This window comes from Chroicocephalus ridibundus, chromosome 6, assembly GCF_963924245.1.
Source record: "Chroicocephalus ridibundus chromosome 6, bChrRid1.1, whole genome shotgun sequence".
Taxonomy (NCBI): Eukaryota; Metazoa; Chordata; class Aves; order Charadriiformes; family Laridae; genus Chroicocephalus; species Chroicocephalus ridibundus.
In genome coordinates this window covers 21,737,168-21,760,645 of record NC_086289.1, presented here as the reverse complement: position 1 = coordinate 21,760,645, position 23,478 = coordinate 21,737,168, and the positions used below count along the sequence as shown (strand labels likewise).

Below are 23,478 nucleotides of genomic sequence, written 5' to 3'. Positions count from 1 at the left end.
TAAAGTGAGATTCGGTGCGGGGATTTCCCCCTTCTCCTTTCACTTCCTTCCAGCTGCGAAAGGGGTGGGGAGAGCTGGGACACTGGCTCTTGCAGGAGGAAAATTCCCCCTCGCTGAGGTTAATGAACCCGCCTGACGCGGTGGTGGCCGTTCCCCGGCTGGGGAGACGGGCTGCCGGTATTACGTGTTATGCTGCATGTATATCCCTCACCACAAGGCTCTGGCGAGAGGCCCTGGCTGGAATTAACCTGCAGTAACCCCGCAGCGCAAGGGCAGCCTTGCTGGGGTGTGCCGCCCTGGCTGCGCTGGAGTATGAAAGCCATTATAATCCGCTCATTCACAGCGCTTAAAGAGCCAGAAGTTTTTTTGATATTTTTTTTTTCCCCCCCTTGGTTCTTCTGGAAAGGAAAGAGGGTTTGGGAATGGTAGCGCATAGCGTTCTCCATCCTGATGGGGCATCGTGTGCTGTACTGAGCCCGGCCCGCCATGTCATCAGTCCAACAAGTTTTAAAGTAACATTTTTATTATGAACAAATAAAATTTCAGATCAGCATAACCAGATGTCTGTTTCCATATTAGTAGAAATTATTTCAAAAAGGTTTTTTTTTTTTTCTTTTCCAGTACACAAAACAGAGATACTACTATGCAGAAATCCCTAAGCTGTGAAAAATCGTATCCTACTCACATTTCAACAGTGACAGAGCTTAGACAATGTGCAGATTCAACTTTCCAGTCCTTCCCTGAACACCCAACACTTGGACATCTGCTCTTCACAATACCAGCGGGGCTGGGAATGGTTTTGGAAAACAAACCAGTCCATGCTTCTGCCAGCAGCGGTGTGCGTGTGGTATGGACGCCTCCCTCCTCGGCGCTCGGCAGCAAGCCTCAGCACACCCCTGGGAGGCAGGGCGTAACCCCTGTTACAGGTAGGGAAACTGAGGCACGGAGAGTTTTTTTGTGTTTTTTTTTTTTTTTTAAGTGACTTTGTCCCAAATCACGCAGTGAGCGAGTAGCTAAGCCGGGAACAGGTCCCAGGAGAATGGCTGCTCCAGCCACGAGGTCCCACTGCTGCCTTCTCTGCTTCCACCTCTCACAGACTCGTTTAAGCTAGACATACAGACAACGCGTCCAAGATACAAACATGCCACCAAAAATATATATATATATTTATAGGTATATATATATATCTCTCTCAAACAAAGTTCTACTTAAAGTGTTGTAACTGTTTCTTAATCTAACAAAAATTCTAACTCAAATACATTCAAAATCACCTGCACCCACAGTTCAGTGTAGGCAATTAAATAATTAAGAAACCCCTCAAATGTTCATAATTGAGCAAAAAAAAAAAAACAAAAGAAAAAAAAAATACGGCAAATAGCTGTCAATACTCCTATGTATATTAAAGAAAGATTTAAGGCACCCAGAGATATTTGCCAATCTACCTTTAAAGTGACTGGGCAAACACCAGGACTGTTTGGTTACTGCTCCTCAGCTTCCACCATAATTCCAGATTCTGGACCCAAATCAGCACTTGAAATTTTAAAGGAACCCTGGATGTCAAACCCTGCTTCTCTGCTGAGAGGGTGTGAAATATTGCAGTATGTCACGGCACGCTTCTCTACTGTAGGGTATGTCACACAACACGCTAAGGGCACCAGGAGCAAGGAAATCCTTCTCCTCGCCTTCTCCCCCTTTTCCCCAGCCGGCCCCCAGGCAGTCATGAGTCTTGGAGCAGTAAGGATGCTGTCTCCTGACACCGGGAGCTGAAGGGCTCCCTGTTCCATTCATCCCTGTTGTACCTTTCGGCTGGAGACCACATCGCTCCTGACGGCTCAAAACCTCGAAGGGTCCCATTGCTGAGCAATAACAAGGCCGTGGTGGTGGCAGGAAGGGGAAAGGCGAGGAGAAGGACTTCTTTTCTGAGTAACAAGCGTGCTCTTGTTAAGAAGAGCATCACAGAGCTGTCCTGGCTCCTGGCGAGTTTCACAGCAGCAGGAGAAAGCAAAGCTGCAGAGACTCGCTCCCGTGAAGCTTGCCTGGCTGCTACGTGGCAGAGCCGAAGTGAGGAAGTTGGCATCCGCTCCCTCTCTGCCCTCCCTGGCCTGCCTGAATACGGGAGATGCTGCAAACCCCACTCAAACATCACTCGAGGTGATGTTTCACCTTGTTTTGGCCACCTCTTGTGCTTTCCTCCAGCTCCATTTGATGCATTTAAGCAACAAAACCAATACTATTGCTACAACTAATAATAATAATAAAAAAAAAATTAATCATAATGGGGAGAGTTAAGGGGGAAACAAAAAAGCACGTTCAGCCCAGTGAGGGGCTCGAGGCCATGATGCCCAGAACCTAACCCATCGCCTGAACTCAAGCTGTGGTCTCTGTAACTTGCAGGAAACAACACCCACAGGGACTTTTTTTTCCCCCAGCACACCCTCCAGCTGCGTGCCTGCATCGGCTCGGTGATATAACTGACCTTTCTGCAGGCTCAGCCACCCTCGCTGCCTGCTTCGCCGGCGACGGAGCGAGGTGGTGAGATGCCTCACCGAGGGGCCAGCTAAGGGACTAAAGAGGAGCTGCTTTCGCCTCCCCTTCCCGCTCCCTCAGAGGAGCGGGGAATGGCAAATCACCCCGGTGGACCCTAGGCAGGAAAGGCCCAAGGTGTCCCACGCTGGCAGCAGTGTCTCGCCTCTGAGGTCTCGACTTCCTTGAGCTCCTCATGCTGCCTGGCCCTGTGTCGGTGTTTCTCAGGCACTTGTTAATTGACCGAGCGGAGCCCCTGACACCCTCATCCCTCTCTAAGCCTGCAGACGCTCCCTTGCTCCATCCCTGCGCTCAGCAGAGGATGCAGATCTGCAGGGCAGGCACAGACACCAGGACATCTGCCTGCCACCCAGCGGGGACCCTGTTTCTCCAGCATGTAAAGCAACTTAACTCAGCGGTGGAGCTTTGGTTTACATCCTTCTCCCCCTCTACATTTTGGCAAAGTCCCATTTGCTGGCAAAAATCTCAGCGGCGGCAGCAAACAAAACCACCCCAGGCTGGTGCCGCCCCACAGCAGCCAGTGGCACACCCCATCTGTCCCCCTCCTCGCTGTGGCTCTCCACAGGGGCTGCGGAGCCCGGAGCCTTCAGTCCCTGGTGGCATGGGGCACAGCGGGCATTGCAGGGAGGGAGGCTGTGACACCAGAGGGAGGAGGTAATAAGGCCACCAAGGTTCCCCCACCAGTGCCCGCTGGAGCCACCAGACCCCCCCAGCCACCGGTGGACCTGGCTGGGGCTCTGAGAGAGTCTGGGGGCTCTCCTCTTCCCAGCCAGAGAGGCTGTGTGGTGGACAGCCAGGGAGAACACTTCCCAAGAGACATCTTGGAAAGAGACAACTCTCTTTCCGATGGCAAGGGAAGGGGATGTGGCTGCTTTTCCCAGGGAGAGCAGTTTAGCCATGCCACGTCTATCAGCAGCCCTTGAGAAAGGAGGAGGGACAGAGGAAGCAATTTTGGGGGGAAGGTGGTGGGGAGAGGGTCACTGACTTTGGCTCAACTCTTCAGCTGGCTGGTACAGGCTTCCCTTGGCTGCTTCCTACCAGCTCCTCTGCCAGGGAGAGACCGGGATGATGTAAAGCGGGAGACGGGGTAGAGGAGCATGAGAGAAAGAACGGAAAGGAAAAGGAGAAGAGGGAAAGGGGTGGCCTTGCGTTACAAAGGCAGAATCCTAGATCTTAAATACATCACGTAAAATACAGCGTGGGGGGATGTGTGTGTTAAAACTCATTATCATTATCTTAAGCAAACTGGTAGCATTATTCAGTAGTTAGTAAACAGAACATTAAACCTTTGTCCAGCGTGTTTGGAGGGGTCAGGAAGGGAAGAAGGGAGAAAAAAGGAGAAAGGAGAGGTGTGGATGTATGTGTGAAGGACAGCAGGAACTCAGCCACTCTTGTGACTCCCATCTCCAGTCCGCATTTTCCGAGCCAGGATGACCTCCTTGGAGACCTTCTTGCGATCGCTGGCCAGCCCCAGGAGGCACATGAGGTCGATGAAGGCTGTGGTCAAGTTGAAGCGCCAGCCAAACTCACTGGTGGAGTAGTCATAGGGGAAGGTGTGGTGGTAGTTGTGGAAGCCTTCTCCTGCAAAACACAACCAGGGAGAGGATGTTGCAGAGCTCTAGGTGATGTCCCCTTTATCTTGGCCCAAAGCACCACATTCCTGAAACAGGGTCTGGATTCACTCCAAGCTCCTCTCTCTCCTCTTGGCTCAATTTCACCTCTCTACAATCTACCCCATCTTATTTGGGTATGGTCTAGCATGCCCAGGCTGGCCCAAATGAGGCAATGGCAGTCATAGAGGATCTATGGTGCTTTAGCGGAAAACAAGCATGTGGTGAGGAACTGAGAAAGGCCCTGACTCACTGACTGCACCAAAACACCAGGGGAATCCTAACGGCTTTTCCGCTGCCACCAAGAGAAACCTTCTAGTGTTGGTTGAGCTACCAGGTAGACCTGCAGCAAGTCCTCAACAAGCCAGGCCAATCAATACTCCTACAACACCGGCAGTCCTAATCCCAAGGGCATTTCCAGATGGCAATAATGCAGACAGACTTCTACTAAGCAGTCTACCCGAGTCAGCCACCCTCTGCTCTGGACACTGTCAATGCTGGCTTCAGTGCTCACCCCTTCAATGACATCGCTTGGACTCCTGCTCCTACCCTTTCGAGTCTCTGCAGTTCAAATACCTCCCTACTAAAAATCCAGGAGCAGAAAATCCTTCGGTGTCAGAAATGAGTGCAGCCCCAGTGACGTACAGCAGTGCAAACCAGCTGAGGATTTGGGCTTGGGAGAACAGGTCAGGGCAAATGCTGACCCTGGGGTGTACTTTTCTAGGTCCCCAAAATTTCAGGAAAACTAATGAGATGATCTGGCTTGTCTCATCCTTGAGTACCCCCAAAATCACCAGCTGCCCTGAAAACAGTCCAGATGTACATCTGCGAGTGTTCAAGTTGACAAATCTAAGACAGCTAAGCAGAGACTGCAGTGCACGTTTTTCAGTCTGGTGAACGGGGCAGAGAGACCTTCAAGCCAGGTAAATAAAATACTGCTATTGAGATAAGGAGGTGCTAAGTGTAGCAGAGTCCTTTCCAGCCTGGAGAGAGGCCAGTGGGCCCTGATAACCCCACTGCCTTATGTACTCACTGGCCCGCCTGGGAAACACCCCCTGATGCAAAGGCCAGATGGAAAAGGTGCAGGGGGAACTGGGGACATCTGGATTCACAGAAGAAGCTGCAGCCCCAAGGGGCAGTCCCCACTCTACAGTCTACCCGCAGCAAAAGACACGGATGCTGAACGTACCTATGGCCCCCAGGCTGACCAGGGGGTTCTCCCGTGGGTTGATGTGCTGATCATATGGCCGGTTGCCAAACATGTGAGCAGCACTGTTCACTAGCCAAGTGGCATTGAGCCCCACAGTGTAGCGCAGGATGGCTGGAATGAAGAAGCTGATGACAAGGGATTCATCCCAGAAGTACCAGGGCACGGCAGTGGGCAGCGTGAAGCACAGCAACACCACCGAGGGCTTGTAGTATCTGGAAAGGAAGGGACCAGGAGGAAAGAGCTCAGTGGCAGAGGCAGGACAGGAAGGGCTAGTTCGGTCCTCCCTTTGGAGGATTCACGCTCAGCTATACAGGGAAAAATCAAGTGCAGAAATACCTCACCCGCGAGCCCTGTATCTTTTGCCCTGGATGCACAGAAGCTGTGCCTGGAGACTCCCAAGTCTTATCACCAGGCAGGAGACTCAAACTGAAGTCCAGCTCTCCCTGTCTCAATCTAACATGTGCACAAAGCAATGTCCCCATCACCATGAGTCCAGACACCAGCTGCTGCTTTTGGCCTCATCTGTCGTTTGCTTCTCAGCTATGTTGGTCACCATAAAGGCAACCCCATGCTTGCAGAGTCCCATAGAAGGTCCCTTCCCCAGCTCTGTCCCAGTGCTGCAACTCCTCCTTGCAGACTTGGCCCAGCCTACCAATATACCCCACCAACAAGTGCAAGCAAGGGACACTGGTGCCATCAAACAGATGAGCACGTGGGGTCTTTCACACTACAGGGATGGAAGTAGAGGAAGCCGAACCACTCTGATGACCCACAAGAAAAATCCCAGGTACAAAAAGGAGGGAAGCCGTAAACCTTGCTTGGTTCATTTGAAACTGAACTAGGGATCTCCTGAATGAGGGTAGTTACTGTATGGCTTCAGTCTCCCATCCTTGCAGCCCTGGTGACAGGCTCACCTCCTCTGGGGATCAGTCCCAGTATAGCTCCAGACAGCTGAGAGATACCCCATCCCAGAGGCACCAGTGAATCAACACTGTCCTTCCCAGTTACTGCCTCTCTCACTTCCCCATTTTCAACTCCTCTTTCACCACACTGTTTCCAGGAGACTGATGGGAGAGGGGCAGAGGCCCAGCCTGGAAGGTGTACTACAACACCTCCAAGGATGACCCAGAGGCACCCACGTGTGGGTTCTGGTCCAGCCAAAGCAGCAGCTGGGCTGTGGGCAGGCAGGTGTGGAGGTGCTTTGTGATGGGCAGCTAAGCCCGATGCTGGCAAGATGCTACAGGGTAAGTGGGCAAGAAAGGGGTGTGGGAGGGCTGGAGATAGCACTAGCTCCTAAATAGTTACTATAGGAGAGACACAGCTCACTTCTCACAGTTGATCCCACAGCAAAGCCTCGGACAGACTGAAGACTCTAATTTCTCACATGATGCCCTCAATCCCCTCATGCTCCACCAAAGGCGCTTGGGGTCCCCAGCCCATTTGCAGGGTCCCTGCTCCATCCCACATGGCTCTGCGCTGGGGCCCATCCCACCACTCACCTCCGCTGGAACATCACCACTTTGTCAGCCTTTAGGTCACTCAGGTCCAGCTTCTGGCCCTTCTCTATGACATCTGGGTGCTTGCGCACCAGCAGCCAGCCGATGTGGGAGAAGAAGAAGCCCCGCATGGCATTGTGTGGGTCTGCATCTGTCTCGGAGAACTTGTGATGGACGCGGTGGTCCCGGGCCCACTCATAGATGTCATTCTGCAAGGCAACAGGAGTGGAGACTTAGGGCCAGGGCTGGAGATGTTCCCTTCAAATCAACAAAAGGCCCTAGAGCATTTAGACACCTAAGTCCCATTGACCTGAACTCCTATCACTCATTTTATCTTTCATTAAGGTTTGGGGTTTTGGGCTTTTAAAACAAAGGCTGGGTCTTCTTTGCTCAACCACTTCAATTTTCTTTGAAATCACTTCTTTTGTGGGCTGCCTTTTTTTTCTTTTTTCTTTTTTTTTTTTTTTTTAATTGGCTAACTTTAGGCTTTGGTTTGCACATCCTCTACAGCATCATGGGCTCCAACTGGTCAGCCTGTTCCCCCACCCCTGCAATAGCCAGCCCTCACTGGCCAGTCAGTGCCTCCTCCCTCACGCCCAGCTCTTCTTGGGCATTTGTCCCTGTCCCTACGTGGTGCCAGCTGGGATTGATCAACCTGCCCCTTCCCTTCTCCCTGACATTTTTCCATGGGTCAACCTGCCTTGCTTTTCCCGGGATTGCCAAATCAGATCTGTTTAACTTGGGAGTGATTTTTAAACTTTTTTTGTTTTTTCATTGGAAATCAGTCAGTCTTAAAATTAAAGCCCCTCTTTAGAAATAGAATAAACACATCATTTCAATGACAGTTTTCAAAAATACCCCCTTCACCCCCACAACCATTCTGTTTAAGCTGCAAAATCAATACAGTCCGGAAAATGTCAAAGCTTTCATCATTTGTATTAAGAAATGATTGTTTTGGCTAGTGTTAAGAATAGATTTTAATGATCCTGTGCTCATTCCTTTATACCAAGATTTTGATGTGCTTAAAGCCATGTATTGCACTATTCATTACAACAGAGATCCAAGCACACCTCTACTGCCTCTATTACACAAGAGGCTCCTTAATCTCCTGAGTACACAGGACTTTTCCTCAAAACACATTGAAGGTAGGGAAGCAGCATAATCATCCCTATTTCTTGCTTGGAAAGACCAAGTTGACTTATCCGCACAGGGAGCTTGTAGCAGAGACACAACTCCTCAAGTCTATCTCAAATGCTGTAACCACTTCTTCAACTGAGATAAAATGATTCACCTGCGGGCCACGCAATAAGGCAATGATAGGCACGGGCCCAGGACTCAACTCTCACTTTTTTCCAAATACTGGGAACTGCTGCCTTTCTTCCAGCCAAATCCTGTGCACCTCCAAGCATCACCAGCCCTCACTGATGTTAGCCAGAGCTTGGTCATTCAGCATTCCCCCAGAAGAGGGTGGCCCAGCAGCCTTCCCTATCTAGTAAGCAGAGAAACTCAACCAGTACCCATGCTGAAAATGTTTCATCTGTGACCCAAAGTCTCCTTCATATTCCAGACCCTACACAGCATCACATAATATGAGAAAGCCCAGCTTGAAAACTGACAGACAGCTTGGGTTTGTGCATCTGGGGAGGCTTCCAGGGGTCTCCTGGAAATCGTTCTCCTGGAGGCAGGAGGCACAAATCCAGAGACCGTGTACTGCAGCTGGAGTGTGGTATCAACTCATCCGCCTCACCCTGTGCACAAACACAAATTAGGGGTCTAAAAGCTGAAAAGCCCGTATCTTGACCCAAACTTTAGCACGTTATCTTTTCTACAGATCTTATTTTGGGACCACCTCTAACTGCAACCCTGTCTGAAAATCAGGGCTTTCTGAGACCCGCAGGCAAAGACTCCTTCTTTGGGAGTTTCCAGCTACAGGCTATAACCCGGAGAGCTTCTGCTCTGCTGCAGTTGCCTGGTCTTGCAGGTTGAGGAGTCGACTAGGGGCAGAATTCCCAAATTCTCTGAAATCACAAGTCACAGGTCTCTGAGCAGCCAACAGGCATTTTCTGGAGGACCTCAGATAAGATAATCTATAGTTTCCTCTGGCCTTAAAAGTGAACAGTCTCGTCTTAGAGCTGCTGCCACTAACAGAAAAGAGATAAATTCAAAAGAAACCTTCTCTTGATCTCATTAAAAGTAACTATGAAAAAAAAAATAATCTGTGGGGAATGGTACTGAATTTTCAGTAAAACTTTGGATTAGTTCCTATTGAAGCTGAAATATCTGTCTGTCTCTCATCTTTGTCTATTCCTATCCCCTACAGCAATAGCTCAGCAAATTCTTTCCCCCTCTGCCCTATAACCCTGTGAAAGATGGTCTTTGTACAGGACTAGCTAATACACAGCAACCCATCCTGCTCCCTTGCTGAGTGCTGGACCAGTAGCTGGAATCAGCAGCTTGGTCCTTGCTCCTCCTCATGAAGACTGTGCTTTGGTACTAACAGACAATAAGAAGGTCAATGGTGTTTTAGAAAGTTTTTCCAGGCTAAAAAAGCCTATCCACACCCTGTGCCAATTACGTGTCAATGAAGTGATATCCTCTACAGCTACACAAGGGGGAAAGGAAGATAATGTCTCTAAAACACCTGGTCCACTTGGGCTTTACCCCATACCTCAGCTGGAGAATTACTTAGGGGCACACCACTGATACTTTTCACCTTCTTCTAGCAGAAAATGCTGCACCCTGTCACGCTCCTGACTACTTCCTACACACGAGCAGGATGTCCCTTCAAGTACAGTTGGAGGATGGAGTGCCATTAGAGCTGCCTCACAGCAGCACACCCAAGAGACCACCAGGACTTTTCTGTGCCATGCCAATCTGGATTTTCACTCCGACTTCTAAAGGGATATCTCTGCTGCTTTCTACACTGCCCAAGGAGCTCCCGGTTTGTTTGCTTTGTGGACTGTGAAGTGCTCTTGTGAGTGGTTAGGCAATATCCTGAGGTGCTTATCAGCTGCCTGCAGTCACTTGTGCCACTCTGAATGGGCCCAACCTTTCTCTCCTTGAAACATCACTGACCTGGGATGACTCTCTGGAAGCCAGTGGTGTGACTTGTAACAGGGTTATTCCTAAATATCACTCTTCTGAACCAGAGAAGCATCCCCCTTAACTGCACAATTCCAACAAGTTCTTGGTCTTTCTGCAGCAGCAAACTGCACAGCCTGGCTCCCTGGGCTGTGCAGATGTGTGTTGCCCCCTACCCCCCACCCCCACCTTATCAGTCGTGCAGCAAGAGGAGGGTGAGGCAACCCGAACACCAGAAGAGCACTTAGCACTTCATCACGTCTTTCACAGGACCTGGGGCAAGTCCACCACACCTCAAAGGAAGGGTACATTCCTGCTTTGGAGAGATTTCCTATGCCTGGTCTTGGCCAATAGTCATCTCAGAGTCACCCTCTGATGAGACAAGGTGAAGACAGTGAGATGGAGTCTGGCACTGCAGTGTTAGCTGGAAAGGGCAAGCTGTTTTGTAATAAGAGGTCATAGGATAGAGGACCCTCTCCGTCAGCTTGTGCCCCATATCTGAGACAGGGATTCAGGGGAGCAATTCCTCTGAGGACGAGTGGCACATTGAGGAGGCGCTTACCTGGAAGGCCATGGAGTTTGCAATAGCCAAGATGATCCGCAGGGGCAACGTGGCTTTGTAGGACCGATGGCTCCAGAGGCGGTGAGATCCAGCTGTTATCCCCAGAGCACTCACCAGGAAACACAGAAGAGCTGGAGAGGTAAAGAAAGTGATGGAGCAGTTAGAGCAAGTCAGCCTGCAGCAAAGTTTCAGGCAGAGCAACACAAAGGCAGGCCTTCCCCCAAAGCTGTATAAGCAAGAGGGGAACCCATGGAGGGCATAGATTGGGACGATAAAAATCAATGTGAGAGTGCCCAAGCTACCACAGGCTTCCTAAGCAACATGGGGCAAATCACTTCAGCTCTTCATCTGTGACAAGGGAGGAGGCTCGCCCTTACAAGACTTGTCACAAGGGTTGGTTCTTCAGCATAGTGCCATCTGTCACAATGCAGGATTGTAAAAATTGTATAAAGTGACTGCTTCCATATAGCCCTGTGGTAACAGCTCTGCAGTCCCCCAGGGAACAGCTTCTCCCTTTCCTCCCACCCCCAATAATCAAGGGTCTTTCTTTCCTATCTCATCACTCCTCACTAAATCTCTTTTGCATTCTTTTCACCTAGAGGTGGTAGATGATCTTACAGTTCCTCAGGGGGACAACCCAAGCTCAGGGTTAGGCTTCTCTTCTGCTCCCTTTCTGAGCAGAAGCTGGCTAGAAAAAGATCTAACCTACCACCCTACTGAAGCCTGGGCTTCACCTTCAGCTCCACCACAGACTTAAAATATGCCCAGAGGCTCCCGTTCTCAGGGTCATTTTGATCCTCCCCTCTGCTGAGCTCCTGCACTATTTACATAAGGAAACTCCAAGGCCAACAACTCATTGCAAGTCCTGCCGACGGCAGAGACAGACATTGCTGAGCCCAGCTGAGCTTCAAGGCTGCTTCATGTGTTCTCTCTCCACGCAGGTCATAGAAAATTCCTTGGCAGCTAGTTAAAAAAAACTCATCCCTCTCCCTTTGGATCATGAGTTTGTGTCTGCCCTGCTCTGTGTGTTCCCACATGTCCTCCTGGGACCTCTGGAATTTAACCTGGGTTCCAGCATCTGGTTCTAGAACTAAAATGGACCCCAACAGGGTCATAGCAGCATTACCTTAGGAAGCTGGGGATAAGAAGAAAATTGGATCTGAAAATTAACTCTTTCTCTAGGAAAGAAGGGTCAGGAAGTTTGGCATAAAGACAGAGGGCATTCAACAGTTGGTTTGCCCTGCAAGCTCAGACACTGAGAGGGAAGGGTGCACATCTGTGCATAGGTCAACTGATCCACCTTCAGTCCCTGGGGCAAGAGACACGTTCTTCCCAGTTCCCCAGGGGAAACTTTTTCCTTGGTATAAATTCACAGATTTCAGTCAATTGGACCAGTCATGAAAATGGCTCCTTATTCTTACACATAAATCCGTGGATAGGAATCGCTGGTATGCTTGACAATACCATTCAGTCCAGCCAAATGGCTCTGATCAAGCTTATCTTGAACCCAGAAAATAGATACTGAGCCAGAAACTTGCCTGGAATCAGAGATCTGAGACATGAGCAAGGCACTGTCGCCCTGTTCTTTCATTCAAAATAATCCAGGCTTTATTTCCTATCGTCTCCTGCTCCCTCTTCCTTCTGTCACCTCCTTTTTGTTTTTCTACATTCCAAACCTAATCTCTTATCCGCTAAAAGCCAGTCTCGGCTGATTTAACATCCTCTTCTGGCCCCTTAAACTTGCATGAACCCTTCTCACTCCCATCCCGCTGTACAACAGTGACCTTCCCTGTCTGCTGATCTGACCGTGACTTCCCATCTTCATCTTCTCCCTTGGCTTCCCCGCCTGCTGCCGAACGCAGTGCAAGCCTCAGACCAGCACACCTCTGCCTCCCGCCTCCCAGCACCCCTGTGGTCTCCTGGAGGAGCCAAGCAGTCACTGATTTATAGGTCATAGCTGGTTTATAGGGCATGAAGCAGGATGAAAACGCACGCAAATGCAGCGGGATCCAGCCTTTGCAAGAGGTGATGGAGCTGAGCAAAGCTCACAAAGCTGGCCAAACCCGGAAGGGGAGAAAGAAGGATGCTGGAGCATGGTGTTTGGTTCAGGTGTCCCTTTGGCCTCACTGACAGCAAGGTACTTATGCTGGACACCCTTAAGGTAACGCCCAGCCCCATGATGCTGACTTGAAAGTTATGAACCAGCTCATGACCAGTTAGCCATTGGTTTTAGATTTTAAGACTCATTTTCAATCAGTCACTATCGTCACAGATTCATACAGAAGAGCAAACCTTGAAAAAGCACCTAACATATGATTCTGATTTGCAGAACCTCTCTGGCCTCTGACACTGCAATAACAATGAAACCTGCTCCTGGATGTTTCGGACACTTCCTACCAGCGGCCAAAGTGTGACTCACCACCATTCTCTCCTAAAACTATACTCTGCAAACCGCATTTCATAAAACCTCTGGGCAACTTTATACTAACGGTGCACACCTCAGTAGCTGAGGTAGATTTCCAAGGGCGACAAGCAGTTTATGGCAGAGCTGAAAGCAGCATCCAGGAGTCTGGTTTTAACCTCCAACCTACACAGACTCTATGAAAAACACCAGACAGGGAGTCCATGATAAACTACAGCAGCTCGCAATGGAGGCGTGGGGCAACTTGCTCTCCACTGTGGGACAAGTAAGCCTAAGTTAATGGTGTACTGGGGACAGAAGTGCAATCTTTCATGATCTTCAATAGCACTAGGAAGTAAATGCCAGGTTAGGTGAGTACAGGCCCTATTTATAGCCCTGAGTTCAGGCCTCCTTCTCTGGTGAATCCTCACGTGCTGATTGGGAATTTTTTGGTAAAAGAGACCTCCAGGAAAATGACTCTGGCTGAGGACTGTAGTGTTTAAGCTTTGCAAGAAGGAAGCTCATCTTTTATACAAGTAATTCTCAGAATTTGCCTGTGGACATCCCCCTTGGTAAAAGATTTATCAGCGAGCACAAGGAATCACAAAAGAGACATGGTGGGGACACCGACGGACCCAGAAAGCAAACAACCCAGTACTTGCTTTTGGGTAGCCTTGCCTGAAAGTTTTTGTTAAAAATTTGGAAGAGTACCCACTGCTTTCGGGTTCCCTGGCACGGAACAGTCACAGCCTTCATCCAAAGCCCATGAACCTCAGCAGGTAGCGTTGACTTCTCTTGGAGCTGCATCCCAGATCACTACAACAGCCACAACTCTCTAACTATAATCCCTTGCCTTGTCTTGCCTCTTACTCGTATTTAGCAGCTGTAGTTTATCTAAGGAGCAGACACTTTCTGTGGGAAAGGAGCTGATTCTCAGTCTATGCATACCCGGCCCCACAGAAACCCAAACCCTACTTGGGGACTATTAGCTCCATCAGCCGTACCTAAGAGTTGTTGTGACAGTGACAGGATATAGACAATAAGATTGAAAAGCCTGGTGGAAAACAGAAGAATCCAGCACCCTAATGATTCAGAAGATTAATCCCTGCAATCAGGTACAATGATGATCATTGCATAGCCAGGGAATCAGCATCTCACAAGGGAGAAGAGAAGCTCCTCCAAGATCATCCACTAGGAATGAACTTGGAAAGAGAACAGAGAAGGTGAAATAAAGTAGCACAGGTTTCCACAGTTGTCCTGTGATGCTGCCCCAAACTGAAGGACTTAGGGACCCCATCAACTGAGGTTTCAAAGTCATCTTCCACACCATGCTTTGAAGTATTCAAGATTCAAAAGACTGGCAACTCACAGGTGATTTTCCCAATGACCCATTCAACTGGAATACAAAGAATTATGACCACGGGCAGTAATATGCACTCAATGCTCCAAAAATGAAGCCCAAAACATTCCAGATTCAGTCATGTCTATATGACTAACTATCCCTCACCTCTTTAGGGCCCAGGTTCAGACCTCAAGTTGTAATGGGAAGCCAGGAATGTGCTATAGGCATTGTCACCTCCAGTCAACACCAAGGATGTTTACATGAAGAGGTGTCCTTGTGCCAGCAGGCATCCTTGGGCTTCTGCTCAGTGCGAGGGAAAACTACAGCTCTGGACTGCTCCCTTCTTGCCTCCCAGTCCTGCTAGCCAAGTGGGTTGTGCTACTCTCAGGAGAAGGATACCAAGAGCAAGAAAACATGTAGGCTGCATAAGGGGAACATTGTTTAAGAGGAGCGGCAGGAGCTGCTGTTGCTAAAGCCTAACTTCCCTACCTGGCAAAATCAGAACTTCCCCTCCATGCTTGGAGGAGAAGCATGCCACCTGCTAGTTAAGCCTGGAGAGGACACTAAGTAGAGTGGTGTTGCCAGCAGTAGTCTTGATGGGAAAGGACAAAAAACTTCTCTAAGTGTTTTGCTGGACACAACCCTTGGGGGTAGTACTGTCCGAGGTTTTCAGGCTGTCAGAGATGCCTAAATTATCCAGCAAGATGCTCCTTGATCCAAAGATGATGCAGCAGCAACAAAAAACAGTATTAACCCATGTTTCTGCCACCACTGGCATTGCAGGGAGCTGGGGTGTTGTTAGAGCACCGCGTCAAGAGGAACCGTCACTGTTTTATAGACATTGTTGGCCAAGCCAACAGGGTTTAATACAAATATCATTGGTCTGCTGCACCCAAGGATGAGGAAGACAACCTGCAAATCGTGTTTCCAGGGAGGCTCAGAGCAGTTAGTGAAGAAGCTGCCAGACACCTTTGCATGCTGCCCTTCCAGAACTCAGTCTCTATGCCGTTCGGCAAATGCCGTGAAATCTGCCCTGTGATCCCTGAAAAGACTGCGCAAGACTTTATCAAGGGCAGTGGAGAAGACAGTAAATAAAAGGGCAGCTGGCTAGAAAGCCATAGTGCTGGAAGGTCTTGGAGAGCTCTCGTTATGGTGAGCTCTCACCTGATCAACAACCCCAGCTCGTTCTGGGCAGCTCTGTACCAGAAAGAGATCAGGGGATACAATGCACACAGCAACGCAGAACAGCAAACAATGATGAAGGCAGGGCTGGAGAGCTTGAGAGACAAAGACGAATTAGCACACAGAGAAATGAAAACAAAAGAGGACACAGTCACCAATATAACTGGTTTCAGAGGGACAGGAACATCAAGGAGACGGTGGCCTGGATGAAGAGGGTATAAGCAGGGGATTGCTCCTGATAATAAAATATAGAAGGTAGATCAGCTACCAGGCACCACAGCTGCCTGTAGCATCACAGCAGAGAACATCTGGGGCCATGTTAATTTTATATTATATGTACACAGCCTAAGGAAGGAATGATCTGAAAAACAAAGAAAGAAAGAAAGAAGCAAAACCCCCAGCTTTTCCAGAACTACCACTGGGAGAGCCGCTGTGCCATGAGCCTGTGGTGTATTGCTGGGAGCAACATAAGCCTCTGCTGCAATATCCCTCTGTGCAAAACGGGAACCGTAGCCCTCTCCTTCCTACCAGGGGATGCTGGGAAAATAACAGCAACTCAGTGAGATGACAACCACAGATGCCTTGTATGTGCTAAAGAAAGGTATGAACTGAGAAAAGGGCAGTGCAAGAAGGAGCTAGGAGACTTGCTGACAAGCCAGACCTGTGGAGGATCAAAGTATCCCAGCTCCAGTCAGCACTGGGCGAGAATGGACTGTAGGGGAAAGCTCTGACTTGGCTGCAGGGTGCAGGGAAGGGTGGTCCTTTCCCAGAACAAGTGCCAGGGATGCAGGACAGGGAGCTCTGTGAGGCTACTCCAGCTTTGGTAAAGCAGGACGGATCTTCAGACAGTCCAGAACAATGCAGTTCCCCCAAACTCCATGTCCTCCCATTCCCAGAGCGTCTGTCACTCCAGAAGCCACCAAGGAATCTCACAGTGCCTCACAGTGGCAGGAGAGCAACTGGCACTTCACATCAGAGTTGACTGAGGGAGGGGAGCAGAAGGGATGGGCATCAGGTAAAAAGCAAGGCAGACTCCCACGAAATGCCATGGGATGCCATACAGATGTCCCAAACAGGTACACAGTTGCAAAGACACTGCCTCAGAGACCATTTTGGGGTAAGGTGGGGCTTAGCAGAAAGCAAAGCACTATTAACCTTCTGGATCAAGATGCTCGTGGCCACGTCTGTATCTCAGGGGAGGCTCAAGGGAGAAGGGCTGGATGGATTTGGAGATCACAGTGCATCTCAGCAGCTTGAAATGAAACCAGTAAACCCATCTCACCTTTTCCCTCCTCCTTGCCCCAATGCCCTGAGGATATCTGGCTGGGGTTGGCGGACCCAGGCTGTCAGGTCAGTGAGAGAAGCCAGCAGCCCCTGCCTAGCCTCCAGCTAAGAGCCCAGAGATGGGACACACAGAGCAGGGCCTAGAGCCCTGAAACGCCCCTCCAAGGTCGTGCTGAGGCTGCGTGTTCTGCCCAGCCCGGCAGCCCCCAGGAAAAGCACAGCCTGTCAGGTTTTCACAAGGGAAAGGCCCAGCAAAGTCTTCTTTCGTAACAGCCCCCCAAAAGGCCCTGCTGCCTGCACAGGGAACACGGTGGTGACTCTGGTTTTGCAGATGCTGTAGCCAGCCTCTGACAGAGTCCTGTGGCCTCCAGTGATGCTCATCCCCCAGACCTCTGCCTCTGAGAAGCTGAGATGGTCCAGGAGGAAAAGGGTCAGTCTGAGTGTCCAGGGAGCCATGCCTTTCCCAGTCCAACTGTGATGCTTGTTGCTCACAGCCATTGGGAAGACAGACTTTGAGAGCATGACAGACCAGGTGGATCACTGCAGGGTCTGTCCACAGCCCGGCTGGCCAGGAAGCTGCTCCCGGCTGAGCCCTTTGCAGGGGCACCGCTGAAACCAAAAGCCATGCCAGCAGGTCTCAAATTAGACTGCTGCTTTTCGTTTCAGGATGCTCCGTTCCACAGGAAGGCAGGGGCTGGACGCAATCTCTCAACTGGGAGCCGTTTGGCTTCTTGACTCCTCCAGGGGTCCACACAAAGGCTCGTGGAAAGCAAGGCTCCCCTGCTGCTTGGGCCCTGGGCCCAGCTGCCTTTCAAGCAGTCAAAGGAGAAGTTTGATTCCTACCCAGGGCAAGGTCCCTGAGAAAGGGGAGCTTCTGCTGGGTTGTGCTTTCCACTGGAATTCGCTGCCTGGAGAGACGCTTGTTTATTTTTTGAAAGTTGTCAGGCTTAGTTCCGGGATGACGGGGGCTAATCTGTGCTTTTGTAAGAATGATAAAAGACCTGAGCTTCAGACTTAACTCTTGACTTTTACCTTCAGCACAACTGTATTTTGTCTCTGCGTGGAGGCTCTGAGGGATTCACCCTCCCTCGGTAAGGACAGGAATGGTTCTTGTCTTTGGGCAGCAGCCTCATGCCAAATAACGCCTTGTACCTTGCCTCTGCAGCCACCCACTAAAGTGCTCTTGCTAGCATCTTTCTTCCTAACCTTCTGGGACTGTCACAGTACTCCATCAAGTATTTTCTGTGCTTCACCCCAGAAGCGGCTTTGTTCTTAAAGCAGCCAAGCAGTCCCTTGCCAAATCCTTCCCTCTCATGCATGACCTTACAAAAGACACCAGCAAGCCCTCCTGCAGCTTGCCACAAATCTGGCCGAGTAGCTTTTTCTAACAGAAGACCTCCACTTCCTTCTTTCTCCTCCCTGAGTCTGTGGGCCTGGAGGAAAAAAAACATACCACCCAACAGATTCGGGGTTTGCAAATGCCACGAAACAAATGGAGGAACATGCTTACCCCATGCCAATGTCTGGATCTTTGCAGAAGGTATCAGCGTCAACCCGAATACGGCCCCTAGATGCAGCAGGCTCATGAGGATGATATTCCTCCAGACGTATCGCATGGGGGGCTTGGGGCCCTCTTTCTCCCGGTAGGTCTCATCAAAGATATCGTCTATCATGCCCCGGTCTCCTGCCAAGTCCTCATGATTGATTAAGTCCTTCTCCATGACGGCATCCCCATTCCTGGTCACCCGGGAGGTGACAGTGCCGACAGTGGTTGTGGTGGAAGTGGAGGAGAACTCCTTGGAGAGGCGGCAACGGATATTTTCAAGAAAGGAAAAAGGGAAAACAAAACAAGAAGTTGGTGGTTACAAATGCAGGGAATAGGAACACGAGCAGCTAGGCTGGCAGTACCAAGATTCGCAGCCTGCAGTTGCCCTGGCAGGCTCCATTCTTTCAGCTGAGCCCTTGGCACCAAGAAGAGCCTGCTCTGGCTCCATGGAGTCATGGCCTGACAGGGATGGAGACTGATCTTTCTGGGGAGAAGAGGTGAATGGTGGACAGGGTGCAGAAAGTAAAGAAAAAGACTTGAAAGGCAGTCTTTTTCCCCAGCAGTGGCTTTGGTGCTATCATTTGCAGGCTGCAAGGGTTTTAATTTTCCTTCAGTTTTATTAGTGGGCATTTTTAGGTGGGCTTGTGGTCTGGGCTTGTGCATAAGCAGACAACAATAAAGGAAATCTTGTGAATGAACAAAGAGGTGGGAGAGAAATATGGTCTGAAACACCGTGTTATTATAAATCATTGGGCTGCTCCTGATATCCTGCCCCTTTGTGTCAGCCCACTAGGGATCACTGGAGGAACATCAGGAAGATCCATGAGGGAATCCTCTGGGGTGCCTCCTCATCTCCCCCTTCCTCACCTTCCAGGTTGGGATGTGGCAAGACCAACACACCTGGAGACAGTGGATGGAAGCAGTTGAGCGACGCGCTTCCAGTTAGACATCCTATCCCATGGCTGCTGCTAAGCCTTTTATCCCTCTCCCGCTTCCCACCCACAGGCAAACTGAGGCACGGGAAGACAACCCTCTGAGCCAAGGCCACCAGCAGGCAGAGAGGAAGTTTTAAGCAGCAAGTTGGCTCAGCCTGGCTCCCAGCTCCCTCCTGTAACCGTGACACAACATCGCCTCTGCACACGCTTGTTTGCCCTGGCTGAGTGACAGCCCGCCCGATCAGGCATGCATGACGAAAGGAGCAGGCAGGACTGACCCTAATGAGACAGGTCACTGAACCCTGAATCACCGATTTCCATCTCCATCATGACAGCCGCGTGCTTGCCGGTGCTCGCAGACCTTTGTCAGGCCTGAAGCCCAAGCGCCCGACGGGGCTGGACCCCGGGGGTGCCAAGCACGTGGGACGTGAGCGGTGGGAGGGCACGCCGCCCCCATGCCCTCGCCTCCCGCGAACCTGCCCAAGGGACACGTCCCTCTGCCACCCACCTCCATGTGCAAAGGGGCAGTAAAGGTCAGCCGGCAGGAACGGGACCACGGGAAAGTTCCTTTCCCAACAGAAACCTCTCCCGAATTAACAGCAGATTCCCACCCAGGCACCCAGAATTCCTAAAAGACCACCATCCTGCCATGGCCTAGTTTCCTGAGGGAGGCATTAAAATCAGGCCAGGCAGCTTACGTGGCCACCCCAACTCCTCCCTTTCCCAAGGGTAGAAACTAGAGGGCTACAGACATACCTTCCTACGGGGAGGAGCTGGCAAAGCTGACAGATTCCCCACTTTTGGGAAGTAAAATGATCTCTACGGAAGGAGGCCTCTAAGTTTTTCCTACTGGAATCAAAGGTTAGAAAGGAAAAAAAATGGACACGAAGTATCCTGCTGCTTTCTCTGAACCCAGGCAGCTGCTGGGCTCGGGACCGGCTCCCTCCACATCCTGGCTATAGGCTGTCTCTGCCTGCTTTCATAATTAATGTTTTGAGGGTATGATACTCTGAGCTGCTGGAAAATTTAGAGGCAATCCCCCCCCCAAAAGGAGCTGTGAGAAACGTCTTCTAATCCAGCGATCAGGCAAGGAAAAGTCCTGCCCATTTCAAAGTGTCAGATATTCTCATCTGGCATTTTGGCAGGAAGGCACAATTTATTTCCTTGGCTGGATGACAATCTACCAAAAAGACCTAAGACTTGTCTATGCAGGAAAAATTCCCAGCAGAGATCTGGTGGTATAATTAGACGGGTAACGCTCCCCATATGGACATGCTGCTTCCAGAGTAAGAATGTGGGGTTGGAGTTGCATTTTTCTCCTCGGCGATAGCTTATGTCACTGTCAAAGTTACACGGGGGCAGAAGAGGAGGAGGGGGAGCACAAAGAAAACAGCAGAGAAGAAAAAAACCTCTTCTTCCAGAGTCGTAGTAGCCACATGAGGAATTTTACCAGCAGACCTATGCTGCTGGAATTACACTGATGTAATCGAACCGGTCATTTCTCACATGTAAACTAACCTTAAACCAAAAGGGCTATAAAGCAGCTGTGAAACACAGCTCCACCATTACAGACTTGGTGGGGGAGCATAGGGGGAAGAAGGAGGGAGAGTGGGCAGCTATTTAGCTGGAGACCAGGGAAATGAGTCGGAAAGGAAGAGGACTCTTACCCCCTTATGGCCACAGTGGCTCCTGCAGCTCTTTCTGAACAAAATGGAATAGGGATTGATCTGGGGTCTAGAGCTCAGAGGGGGAGGAGGCCAACTAAATCATTTTCATGAGGTCTCCCTCATTTCTGAATGACTTTGCAGCTCTCATCTGCAGAACAGATGTGTTCCCCCATCTCCAACGCCCACCCCGCTGCCACCACCAGCATCGAACACGCCATAGGTGATCCTGGCACCCAGCCAGCTTATACAACCAACTGCAGCTCAAAGGATCCCGCGCTGGGTTCAGCCCCGGGGCCCCAGGGCACTCAGTCTCGGGTCCAGTATATTTGAATATGCCCGACGTAACCCAGGGACAGGATTCTCTCCAGCCTGCAGGATATGCCCCAAAAAATACATGCCAAGACCATGAAGCATGGTCTGAGCACACTGCCCTTGGCATCCGTTTCGGGTGGGGAGAGGAGTAAAGTTCTTTACATCACAGCATCCCTGGAAGGTCACGGCACCTGCACAAAAAGGACCGGGCGAGACCCCGCGTGCTGGCGACAGGCAAGAGAGCGGGGCTCTGATTTATCTGTGCTTCTCAGCACAGGCAGATGGGCGAAAGATGAGAAGGCGAGAGCAGGAATACCAGAATCAGCCCCTGCCTCCCCTCAGGCGAAGGGTGGCTGCCAGGAGGGGCAAAAATAAAGATCTGTAAAGATCCAACAACTCTACGTATCTTCCTGGTGCTGGGTTGTTATTCAGACCTTCTTATGCCAAAAATGGGCAGTCTCCCCATTGTATGTTTGCTTGGCTCAGGCAACGCAGACACAGTCATTCATTTCATCTGGGCAGCTGGCTGCTTTCACCTTGCGTCTGTCCTAGAGACGCTCCCTGCTGCAACATTTGCCTTAAAAACGCTGTAAGTAAAAGCCCTTTCTTATAAAAAAATAATTAAGAAAATAAATAAAATCGCAGCCTGAGCACTACCAAAAAAACCCACGTCTTCTTGGCACAAAAGACCTTCCTGAACAGCTCTTGCCAACATACGTAGATGGACATTTTTAAGATAAACCTGTATTTTATGCTCAGTCTATCTGAGGGCACAGGCTCCGGGGGGGATAATCCGGGCGGTGGCGATCCCCGCTGCGTTCGCCGTCGCCCCACGAGGCTTGGGGTGATGTCTTAAGTTAGCACCGAATGACTTCGCCTCATCAAGCGGCACCGACAGGACACACATGTACGTGTGCGTGTGTGCGTGTGTGTGTGTGCGTGTGCACGGACACGCGTGGATGCCCAGACCTTTTCCACCACTCACCCCCCCCCCCCCCCCCCCCCAGCCAGCGGCAGCGCGGCACCGCCGGAGCCGCGGGGATGAAGGAGGAAGGGGCGATGGGAAGACAAAGCGCCCGCACCCCCGCGCAGCCCCCCGCTTACCTCCTCCTGGAGCAAGTGCGCAGGCATGGGGGCGGCCTCTCTCTCTGCTCCTCGGCGGCGGTACGCGGGCGCGCAGGTCTCCGGCGGCGCTCGGCTGGCTCTTGTCGGCCCCTCGCCCGGCGAGCTGTGCGGCTCGGGGAGGCGGCGCGGAGGTATTTAAGCGGGGCTGCTCGCTCGGCGGCTGGCGGGGCCGGGCTCTGGGCGCCCCGGCCTCCCGGTGACCCCCTGCCCGCGGTTGGGATGCGCGGGGTCAGCGCGGCGGGCGGCGAGTCGCGGCGGGGGCCCGGCTCTCGGCGTGCCCGGGAGGGGAGGCGGGGCGGGGCGGGCCGGGGGGCGGGAGGAAGGATGCTGAGGAAGAGGAGGATGGCGAGGGCCAGGCTCTCTCATCATGCCTGGCTGCCTTTTTTTTTTTTTTCTTTCCTCTTTTTTTTTTTCTTTTTTTCTTTTTTTTTTTTTTCCCCTTCCTCCCCCTCGCCCGCCGATTGGCTGCGGGAAATTTGGTGCCACCTCGGCCTGCCCTCGCCATTGGCTGCCCGCAATCTGCTGTTCGCTCCCCGCGGCGCGCACCCCTGCGCGCACCCTGCGCGCACGGCCCCGCGCAGCGCCCCGCTCCGCTCCGCGCACGCCGCCGGCAGCGCGCACGGCCGCCGGCCCTGCGCTGGGCGGGGGATGGGGGGGGTGTCCGCACCCCCCCACCTCCGCCGCGGGGGCTGTCCCGAGTGGAACAGGGGGTGTCGGGGAGCAGCGATGGAGCCCCGCGCCCCCTCCCCAGCTGGCGGCGGGGAAAGAAGGGGCTTCAGCGTAAAACATCTGCTCGGTATAGGGGCTCTGTGTGGGGACCTTTATATATTTATGTATGTATATATAAATCATGCATCTCCGCAAAGAGAAGCACGCCCATAACTGTACATCCGGATAAGCATGTATATCTGCATAGGTGTTTTATCTCCGTAGGCAAAAACAGTCTGGAAAATGTTGGCTGCAACGTTTTAAAATGAATCCTGGCCATTTTCCACCAGAAAACACTCCCTTTTGGCGGAGGGCGGAAGGAAAAAGCAGCAGCTCGGTTTGCTATCAGCTATTTTCCATAACAACCTTTTCACCAGCCAGTAATGCCAGCAACAGGAAAATCCAAGCTCTATCCCAAGGAGACCTTCACCATTAAAAGTGGAAAAAGGGGGCCCTCAAATAAAACCTTGCCG

General features: G+C 51.2%; 1 protein-coding gene across 1 annotated transcript; it reads right to left on the bottom strand.

The window, feature by feature from the left end:
• Positions 1-511: 511 nt before the first annotated feature.
• On the bottom strand, positions 512-22,590 carry SCD (stearoyl-CoA desaturase). The gene is made up of 6 exons (XM_063338752.1): positions 22,277-22,590; positions 18,223-18,508; positions 10,504-10,634; positions 6,864-7,069; positions 5,344-5,576; positions 512-4,125 (listed from the first exon to the last, which is right to left on the bottom strand). The coding sequence occupies exons 1-6, from the start codon at positions 22,301-22,303 to the stop codon at positions 3,926-3,928; spliced, it is 1,083 nt and encodes a 360-aa protein (XP_063194822.1). The 5' UTR covers positions 22,304-22,590; the 3' UTR covers positions 512-3,925.
• Positions 22,591-23,478: the final 888 nt, after the last annotated feature.

Bases quoted from the DNA above. Each gene is read 5' to 3' on its own strand.
- SCD (XM_063338752.1), bottom strand. From the start codon at position 22,303: ATGCCTGCGCACTTGCTCCAGGAGGAG. The intron at 10,635-18,222 runs GTAAGCATGTTC...TTACCTCTCCAG, and splicing joins GATCCAGACATTGGCATGGG to CTCTTCTGTGTTTCCTGGTG. The intron at 5,577-6,863 runs GTGAGTGGTGGG...CTTCCTTTCCAG, and splicing joins GTGGTGATGTTCCAGCGGAG to ATACTACAAGCCCTCGGTGG.